The 10701-nt window shown below is 33.8% G+C and overlaps 1 protein-coding gene across 3 annotated transcripts; it reads right to left on the reverse strand.

Annotated features, from left to right (window-relative positions):
* Positions 1 to 231: 231 nt before the first annotated feature.
* LOC101207904 (pre-rRNA-processing protein TSR1 homolog) lies at positions 232 to 9442 on the reverse strand. Of its 3 annotated transcripts, none has more exons than XM_011658453.2 (23): positions 9155 to 9442; positions 8725 to 8886; positions 7251 to 7346; positions 7018 to 7088; positions 6835 to 6912; positions 6589 to 6711; positions 6393 to 6443; positions 6147 to 6287; positions 5933 to 6055; positions 5776 to 5853; positions 5566 to 5658; positions 5377 to 5490; positions 4706 to 4783; positions 4251 to 4349; positions 3949 to 4140; positions 3211 to 3283; positions 2839 to 2942; positions 2495 to 2754; positions 2295 to 2411; positions 1986 to 2210; positions 1513 to 1591; positions 774 to 837; positions 232 to 665 (listed from the first exon to the last, which is right to left on the reverse strand). In XM_011658453.2, exons 3-23 carry the CDS (start codon positions 7339 to 7341, stop codon positions 547 to 549), a joined length of 2373 nt encoding a protein of 790 aa, XP_011656755.1. In that variant the 5' UTR covers positions 7342 to 7346; positions 8725 to 8886; positions 9155 to 9442; the 3' UTR covers positions 232 to 546. The 3 variants fall into 3 exon arrangements, with proteins under 3 accessions (XP_011656755.1, XP_011656753.1, XP_011656754.1); XM_011658451.2 differs by having other exon boundaries at positions 7251 to 7368; XM_011658452.2 differs by having other exon boundaries at positions 7251 to 7368; positions 8725 to 8912; positions 9155 to 9433.
* Positions 9443 to 10701: the final 1259 nt, after the last annotated feature.

The following is a 10701-nucleotide window of genomic DNA, read 5'->3' on the forward strand; positions in this document are numbered from 1 at the left end:
CACATTACAATAAATATAGACATAAACTGATTTTTACACTCAATTTTAAATACAATCTTTACAAAAATGTCAAAATATTTATTGATCAATTTGTCGGTGAAAACATCAATGAAACCATAATGGAAAAAATTGTAAATTAAGCTTTTATTAGATAATAAAAAATAAAAAATTTAAATCTAAACTAACCTTGTGATTTAAAAAAGAAACTATATGAATGTTGATAATAAAACCTAATGTAAGTTGGGCAATATATTTGAAATAAAATAGAATTAAACATCCAACTTAGAAGTTTATAGTACAAACCTAATGTAAGATGTACTCATTTGGAATCACAAAATAATGGTCAATTCCCAGCCTCCCAAGAAAAGAAAACCTTTACATTAAGGATTAAAAATACAAAGCAAAGATGTATAAGATAATTAGAAGATGAATGTTGATTGCTGTAGAATATTTTATATAATACATGATGAGGTCAAAAATAAAGAATGAGCCAGAAAGTAAGAACTAACAAAACTTCAATCTGGGGCACAGCCAGCAATATATATCTCAGGCATCAAGGAGAGGGAAGAGATGTTCGGGCCATTTGGGATAAACACGTTTGTATAAGCTCATGCACACTGTGTCATGTTGCTGTAAAACTCCATTGAAAACACACTTCATTGCTCCTGTGATTCACACAAGATTTTACATCTCATGTTATATTAACGACTAACATAATACTCAGGAGTTGCGAGAGTAAGTAGATAGATGTTTTGGGGTATTAGGGTGGTTACCGTGTGTTCCAACAGGTTCCTTGATGCGACCGCGTTTCCCACCCTTCGTCGACACATCGACAGGCTGCATCAAAGATTCAACATTAGAGGGAAAAACCACAAAATAAAATAATGAGAACAGGTAAAGTGCTTTTTCCCCAAGGTAAAGTGCTTTTGGATCAACCTCTACAAGTCCCCGTCAGTTAGGATGTAAGATATAACAAGAATATATCGAAAGATAAACTAAAAAAAAATTAAAGAGAAACCAAGTAATTGAGGTACTTGGACCCTCCTCAAAAAATTCTCTCAACGCCTAAATTGTTTACTAAAATTATGCATCCCTAACCTCTATTTATAGTTTTGAGAGTTGAATCCAAATTTTGTTACATCTATAAATCTTTTAGCATTGTGCTATATTTGTTAATAAATTGATATCTTAGCAGACTCCCGAAAACAAATTCATTGCTTCTGGCCCCAAAATCAATGCCAGGGAAATGGAAATCTTAGCTTTTTCTTTCTCCAGATTCCTCATCAAAACCAACTACAAGTTTCCTCCACACCACTTCAACCACAGATTAGTTACTAAGAGAATTATAGACAGTTTCACCCTACCAGATGAGTCCTAGACCCATCTATCAACCACAGAGTAGTTACTAAGAGAATTATAGAGCATTGTTCTTTGATGATATTAGAATTCTTTGATTTCAAACCGATTCCAACAAAAGATAACAAATTTACCAACTGATATGCATTTCCTTACCTTAAACCATCTCACGTCATCAGGATTATGAAACATGTATCTCACAGTAGCTTTTAGTTTTGATACTCGTTGAGGATAACTGCACGTAGAAAAAGGAAAAAAGCTTCAGTTCATGTAATTAAGAATTTCCCATAAAGCATCAAATTAATTCTAAAACATAAGAACCTACAGAAATTTTATGAAAATAAAAGCTGTTGAACTAATATTTAGTTGTTAACTGACTGCAAGTTCAAGAATGAAGTAGAGTATTGAGATATGAAATATTTACTTTCATAAGAAACAACGAGAAAAAAAAATCAACTGCGGCATTAAGCATACAGGTAGGTAAGCTCAAAGAGTTTTACTAAGACAAATTTGATTTGTATACAACCAGCTCTCTTGTTCGATAAAGAAATAAAAACAAAAAACAAAAATCTTCAAATGTAGAGATAAAATAATCATTACGTAGTTGATAAGCTCATAGATGGCATTACCCAGATAAAATAATCTTCTTCAAAATTATCCGTCTGGGGTCGATGCTCTTTAACGAACCAGAAGCAGCAAATGAAGTATTTCCTTCAACATTCTTAAGAACTATCAAAGGAAGGGGAGCAAATGATATAGGAGCGTAAATTGAAGCTATGGAAAATCTTCCACCATGAAGAAATCTCTCCATCTTGTGCTTGTCGGAATTGAAGTTGTCGGTTGAAAATATAGGCCTGAAAAGTTAAGAGATATTTATCTAAAATAAAAACAAAAAAGTAAAAGATAAGATGTCTTGTATGGCAAAGTTGAAAAAGTACCTTGTAACAAATTGACGAAAACCAACATGAAACACCAATTTTTCTTTTCCCTTGAGGGGAGGAGAATTCTTATCATGTATCTTGGCGTTCTCTTCGGAAACATCATGCTTCTTGATGCTGCAAACAACAAGATTGGTTGAAACTTGGAAGCAAGAAATTAATCACAATGGAACACATGACGACTGAGAAACTGGAAGTACCTGAAATGGAGAACAGACATCTTGGATTCATGCTGCAGAAGTCCACAAGCTGTGATTGGCATTGACTTCGCTAACTCACACAATTTCAAAGCAGCACCAACTGGCACTTCCTTCACATGAAGCCTTAAATAGGAGCATGATGCCACACAGTGATCTCCGTTCCCTTGCTCTATTTCTAAAGCTTTAGCAAGAACATGCTTTTGTGTTCTGGCGATGTTATTGAATTCAAAAATTCTAGCATAGTCTTGAGGCAAACTCTCCTGGATAAAGAGGAACAGTAGGTTTAGTGAACTTTAGTAATGTTTAGTAATAGTATGCGAAATCATAATTGAATATAACTGTACCTGGGGATCCCATGAGGATGTTCTAAAGGACTTGAGACCTCTATACCTTGCAAACCGCTTTCTTGCAGGGATATCCATAGGTGTATCCACTTCATCTGGGAATTCTGTAACAGAAAAAGAAGGAAAATTATAAAAAATCTGTGTATAACATAACACAAACTACCCACCACAAACTTTCATGTTCAATCATACTATATGTAAGAAATTGACATATTAACCTCGTATTAGAATGGAAAAACTACACGCAAACTGCCATGTAATGTTTCGATTGATTAATTAGAGATTGGGGGTAACAAATTGCTCAACCTAGAAAACTATCAATAAGATGAGCATCTACAATTCTTCAAAATCCAAAAGAAATAAATGACTAACCTTCATCTTCAGCATGGGCATTTTTTATCTTTTGAATCTCATCCAATTTTTGTTCATTTGTCATTTCATCATCCTGCATTGCGATTAAATTTAAGTGCCTAGAAGCATCAAGAAGAAATTGTAGATGGAAGTGACAAGTAGCCAACTTACTCTCATTTAATACATCAAAATTATCAAATTAGTATAGTCGCAAAATGAATGGCCTTTTCATTGCTTAAAATTTTTTATCGTTCCTCTGCTGTAAGGCACAAGCTTTGGTTTACCATTATGTTTATTAATGTGAATTCACTCATAACCTACGGCCTCAATTTGACCATTCTGAATAACATTCCAAGGTGTTAACGAGAAAGGTGAAACAATACTTAAAACTAAAACTGAGCAAACCTACACCATCCTATTCCTTGGCTAGAATTAAACCAACAAATCAAAGATAAGAGTACATATTGAAGATGTTAGGAATACAAGGCCATTCTATTCTTTACTTTTTATTGGTTAAAGCGTGTTAAGTCCCTAGATTTAAAAATTATATTCAACACGATGAATATTAACAGGACAGACTATTTGAAACTTTCCTCGATACTTTTAAGATCTAACATCCCCTTGTATTCTATTTTCTAGTATCGGTCTTCGATAGTGAATACGGCCGAAGGGAGCTAATTCTCTAGTTTTGACACAATAACCATCTGGAAAAATGAGGAATGGAAATCACAGGTCAAAAAATAATAATGACATTCTCACCATCATCACAGAATCCATATCTGTCTCCCGATCAAAATTTTCAAACTCCAAAGATGCTTGATCATCATCACTGATGCCTTGATTATTAAGGTTATTCACTTCATTTGTATAGCTACTGTCTAGCATCATACAATCAGTTTCATTGTCAACATCAGAATCCTCATCCTCGGATTCACCTATGTCCCAAGCTTCCTGTGTGTTTAAATCAAAGCCAAGGAAAATAAGTGTGATGCTGACAAGAAATTTATGAACATGTAAATTGTGGGGGAGAGGATTAGAAGATTAGAAATTCACATGCAAACCTGATATTCAGAAGTGCCATGAGCAAGCGCTCTCTTCCTTAAATGTTTTTCTTTCTGATTTCTCTCTGCCTCGGCTCTGTCTGCTTCAGTTGGCCAAGTCTGAGGGAAAGACAAACTATCAGTCATCAAACGTCAACTACAAATAGAACTAATGATATGGGAATGTGGAAGCACCTATTAGCTCTTATAGATTATTTTGAAAGCATATAAAAAAATTAGTAGTCCATAAATCTCAAACATTCCATATCCCAAGTTAGGTCTTTCTAACTTTTACATGAATTTTTTAATGTTTTAGCACCCACCAGCCACCCTCCCTGTTGACCATATCCTTCCCAAGAAAAAGAAATAGCAAACGAAGTTGAGAACAGTAAACTACAAAAGGAAGATCTATGTCTTGAGTCTTGACTTATTCAATGGTTCTCATAAAAAGATTATTTCACGTCAAAGAGAAACACCTGTTCACCGGACAGAGGATCGGGTTCATTCTCAACAACCAATGGCTCATGCTCTGATGGCTCCAACAAACGAATAATCTACAAGTCAAGAAAGGTGTAAATTTAAATGCATAAGAATGTGAACAAAAAATAAACAAGGACAATACTTCATATGCGCACGTAGAATGCCATTCAAAAGCTTCACTAGGGACAGAATGTCAAGGAAAATATAGATCATATAACCTATCAACGAATGAAATTCCAAACCTATAATTCCTTTTCTCAAACTGAAAAGTAAATGTAGAAACTACTATGCAAGATTAAACTTTTAAGAGACAAATATATCATTTTCAATTTGAACTGCAGCGTGCAAAAGATGAAAGAACAACCCCCTATTTTCCATCTAAATTTTCGTGACCCTGCACTGCACCCAAATCGTATTTCTACCAATAACAAGGTTCCCAAACAATATAGTAGCAATTAGCAAAATGGTTAAAAGGCTCAAACTTCCATTTTAGTTAACAAAAACATCAATGATAATTGAGAGACGTATAGTAATATACCCGATAAGAAAAATCAAAATAATTTTTTTATATATATTATAAAGAAAGCTCAGAATGAGTGACCACAGCACAACAAACAGCCAGGAAAAGTAAAGGTAACTCTACTAATGCAACGAATATGTTCGTTACCTCATCATCCTGAGTATCCATGGCATCTTGTTCAGTTCTTGGATTCAATGGTACTGGATCCTTGAGAACTTCGATTTTGGAAAGCTGGAAATCTCCTGCTCCAGCAACATGAACCTGATGAAAGGAATGGACAACTTGTCAAACTACCTGAAGCAAGAAAAATGGCAAAACTAAAAAAAAAAACTGTACCAGTTGATTCACAGAGAGACTTCGAGCACGTAGATAACCAGTGAGAAGAAGGGTACATTTTCCTGGAGTACAATTATCAGCTACCATATCAACCTACGAGAGAATGAGAAAATTAGCAAAATAATAACTAACAAACAGATGTTCCTTTTAGCGTGAGGAGAATATCCGTCCAAATTATGAAATGTATTAAAAATACACATATTTAAGAACCTTCTGAGACATCAAATAAGGCCTTTGGGTTCTCCAATGAGGAACAGTGAGCCTTTGCTCTTTAAAAAGCCACATAAACTGCAATACAAATCATGAAAAATGAAATAAGCATAAAAAGGTGTGTACACGAACCTAAAAATAACCTACGCTTGTTTACCTTGTGCAACTCATCTTTAGTATCGGCAGCATAAAACTTACAATCCTCAGGAAATTCAGAATTAATGCTAGAAATACACATTTTTTTATAATCATTTTTTTTCTTTATATCTGTGGGTAGGTCCTGCCAGAAAAGGAAAAGATTTTTAACTATATATGCAAATAATTCTTTTTTAAATTAGAATTTTCAAAAAGTAAATAGCATGATTACATACTCGAATAAGCACCGCGGTACTCGGTAAGCCCAGAGATCTTAATACAGAAAGACACTCACTTCCAAATGAATCAATGTAGAGAGATGTACTTCCTTCAATATAGTAACTTGCAGAGGCCACGAAAGCTATTAGGTCAGCTACCTACAAAAATTAGGGACATGACCAATTACAAATCTACATAACAAAACTTAAACCTTGATGAGCAAAGAAAATAACAAAAGATACAATTGCATGAGAAGTTAGAACCTTAGCCATCTCCATACATGATTGCAAGTCACCATAGGGTGCTTTTAGTACCTGAAACATAGAAATTTAGCACAGTGAGACCAATCATAAGAATTGGTGCACAAAAGAATTACAAGGGGTTTAGGATAAAGTGCTTCGTTCACGGCTTCAATGAACAAAGAAAAGCATGAAGAAGACTCAGATAGATACAACTTACTGTTGCTCGTAGCTTGTACTCTGAAGAAGCAACTGTGGATGACGAAGCTCCAGGAGCTAATAGAGACAAGAGATCCTCAGCAAGGGGATTCAGGTCTACAGAGGCAGAGAGCCTAAAAAGAACCTGTGGCCATCATCATAATCAATAACAATTAACGAATAGAATAAAAAAATTGATCAAAACAGGAAATGAGAATATAGAAAATTAAGCCCGATATGAAATGCTATGAACATCCTAGCCACTCACTATGACTCTAGGAGGACTCTTCGATCCACTTAATGTTCTTTTATCCTGTAAAACAGCCGCTCTTTTCTGCTCTCGGATCTGCAACAAACAAATTCAATAATCAAAATAAAAGAAACCCCAGTGGCAATAACACGTGCCCAAGGAAAAGGCAGGGTAGGTAGAAAAAGATTGGACATCAAGTACCATCTTACTACGCTGAAGACGAGCAGCCCGAGCTCCCTTAGCAACATTATTCTTTGTAACTTTGCTTTTATCTAGTGACCCAAAACCCAAATTAGAAACAGATGGCCACACAACCCAAAAATATTAGTATAGAAAAAATTAAACCTTGAGTTCCCTACATGAACCAAAAAAAACTTTAAATGAAGAAAACAAAAACTAAGCTTTTGTAAATTAAACAGAAAGAAGAAAAACACCTTTTAAAGACGTTTTGTGTTGCTGTCGAGTTGCCTTGGATGAGAAGCGTGATTTATGAGGTTTATTAACTTGAGCCCTATTCCCTCCCATCGAAACTGTAAAGATTGCAAGCAGAGTCTGATAGTACACCAATTAGTAATGTTCTTATTTAATTGGTAAATTCAAAGTAGTACAATAGAGAATTGACGAATTGTCAATTCTGAAATAGAAATGCAGCGAACAAGAAAGAAATTAGGAACTCTCTCTCTGCCTCTCCTCTCTCACATGGATGAAACAGAAAATTTCACCAAAATGATTCCCCCACTCATTCTCGACTTCTCTGCTATTTAAACCACTTTTTCCTCCTAACTAACTATGGTCCCACCACCGTGGTCCTCATTCCTAGTGCTCACATTCCCCATTACACGTGCACTCCCCTTCTTCCCTTTCCTACTGTATTGTAATATAATTGGAGGTCTAGCAGTCTATATGTCCCCTTTAAGTCCAGCGACCACTTTTAAAACAAGTTTATTTACCCAATATATTTCCTACCTATCGAAATAAATATATAAATTACATAGCACTTAAAAAACCCTTATTTTCAATAAATTAGGTAACACCCCCAAAATTTCAACACTAAATTAGGGAACATTACTAAAAAAATTGGATAAGAAAGAACATTACTAGAACAATTTTGGAAACATAACATATCCATAAACTTTACGTCTTCACAAAACACCAAATAATAATTTCAACTACAAAACAATTCGAGAAACAGTCCTCTAACCAGGTACAACAAAACTAAACTCAAGCTAATCTTCGTAGAAAATATATAAATAAATAAAGTCTGTTACAGTTACAACCACCCAATTCAAGGGAAACCACATCAATGTTAAAAACTTCTAGAAAGTTCTTTAAAAAAAATAAATATAAGAAACAAGCCAAATGGTCAGTCTTTCTCAAGAATCCTATTCAACATCATGAAGGTCGTGGAACTTATCATTGCCTGAAAAACTGTGGGTGATCACTACCAACACGTGTACTGAGCAAGTGGCTCACACTATACTCAATGGCTTACACTTGAAGAGCCATCAAATTCTATGCAAGGTGTGTATCAAGCTATTCACATGACTTGTACATGTTCGTTACATAATAGAAATAACAATAATAACATGCTAACACATGAGCCATCACATCGTGCAATACGCTCTTAATCTCTACTAAAGTGCCAAACCACAGTCGACACTTGCATTTAGTCCACATCCATTTCTATTTGAGGCAAAATAATATTCAACGAACTTTCCTTTGTACGGACATAGAATTCTTCAACTTCTCGCAAAAACTCACCAAAATGATGAGACCTATACATACTTCTAAATAATGTCTTGTATCCGGTCCACATAAGCAACAAGATCACAGCATATGTCATATACGTATTTAACATTCGACAACCAAAATCACATCAAACGAAAAATTAATAGGTAAATTTCGAACCTCGTCACGTTGTTTTCCGGTTGAAAAGCCGCCCAGTTTGTCGCACCCAGGCCAAAATGAGGTTGTGTGGGATCCGTTACGTATGTCACTTTGCACGCAATCGAGAATACGAAGGGAAGAGGGAAGGTGGCGACGGCACTGAACCGAAGAGAGGTGGCGACACTATGAAGAGAGTAGACGTACGTCAGCTGGTGGCGGGATGATTTAGAGTTCTTATTAGGTTAGCACATTTATTTAGTTATTTATTTCAAGTCTTTCTCAAAACCCTAAAACTGATATAAAACCTCATCTAACTTTTACCTTGTTTTTAACACAAAAACTACTAAGCATCAACAGCAAACCGAGAGGGAGATAGTAACTTTCAAATACTAAGCATCAACACAAAAACTAGTAAACCAGTAACTTTTGCTCAAAATAAATAATCACTAACATGAAGTCCGATATCGTAGGCTGAGAGGACTCCGGCGGAGACGGTTAAATGAGAAGCCAACGGCGACGGACACTGAGAATGAAAAGCCAGGACAAGAAGGAGAATCGGAGATGGTATGAGAAGCCGAGACGAGAGGGAGAATCAGCGTCGCGGGGAGATGTGAGGAGGCGTGAAGGAGAATCGGCGGCGTGAAGTTAACTCGTGAAGTAGGGAAAGGGAAGTGGTGGGAAAATTGTGAGCTAAAGGGAAGTGCCGCGAACTGTGACCTTAAACCCTAAATTGACCTTTACTAAATTATATAATTAATGATCGAATATAATATAACTTATAAATATATAAATATATATATAAGAAATTGTATTAGATCACAAATTAATTTATGTATTTTGCAAAAATAACCTTAATGTTTATGATTTTACAAATATAGCAAAAGAAAACATATAATCAAATTCAAACTTTTATATGTATGGGTTGGTCTTTAGTTTTTGTTATTTTTGCAAATAATAAAGTATGTGTGTTAGAGTTAATTGTTATAACTCGTTTTGTCACTTTTGCAAGTGTCCTACATATATATGTATATATAGTTCTTAACACGTGTCATGTGACATTTGTGTTTTATTTTTATTTTATTGTATAGTTTGAGTTTTATTCTCATAACAACTTTTTTTGTTAAGTATCTTTATCTTTTATTTATTAATATTTTTTCTTGACTATTGTTTAAGACTAAACTCATAAATAGTTCTTAAAATGTGATGTTATAATGATTGATAAACGATTATACTTTGCAACTGTTTGAAAAATAAATTAGTTATACTACATTGGTTTATCATACTAAACTCTGAAAACTTCGAGAGAAGAGAGTTGATGAATTAATAAAAAAACACGCATTAAGATAATATGGCAAATCCAAAGTTTTCTTCTTATATACACATACATATAGATATTCTCATTTAAAAATGTCAATTGATGAGATAATTGATCTATAAAAGCATAAAAAACATACAAAATAATACAAATTAAATAAATAACCCATGACTAGAAACATGCAAAGAAAATTAAATATTTCTTTTTATTTGGAAATGCTATCCAAATTATGTGCAAACTCGAGTATGTTTTATACTCATCCGTATTTAATAATTCTTAAAGATTAATTTATTGTATTTTGTATAATAATTAATAATGAAATGTATTATTAATTATTTCTATTTAAAATATGAACTTTTTTTTGTTTCATTAGCTATAAAATTGTTCATTAGTTGTATTTTATAAGTTGGAAAGACTTTCAGTTTTTATAAAGCTGTTAGAAGTTGAAAAACTTTAGATTTTCTTGAACTATTAGTTATTCATAAGTTACAATTAACCTAATTAATTCATAAAATCATCTCAATTTTTCTTCGATTAGTATTTTTGGGGAAAAAAAAAAGACAATGTTACTATCTAAATTACTCAAGCTACTTTAAAAGAAAGGTTAAAAATGAAAGAAAAACAAAAAGTTATCCTCATCCAAGCTTTTATATATATTATAGATGTAGATATATAAATCCATG

This window comes from Cucumis sativus, chromosome 6, assembly GCF_000004075.3.
Source record: "Cucumis sativus cultivar 9930 chromosome 6, Cucumber_9930_V3, whole genome shotgun sequence".
In the NCBI taxonomy this organism is placed as follows: Eukaryota; Viridiplantae; Streptophyta; class Magnoliopsida; order Cucurbitales; family Cucurbitaceae; genus Cucumis; species Cucumis sativus.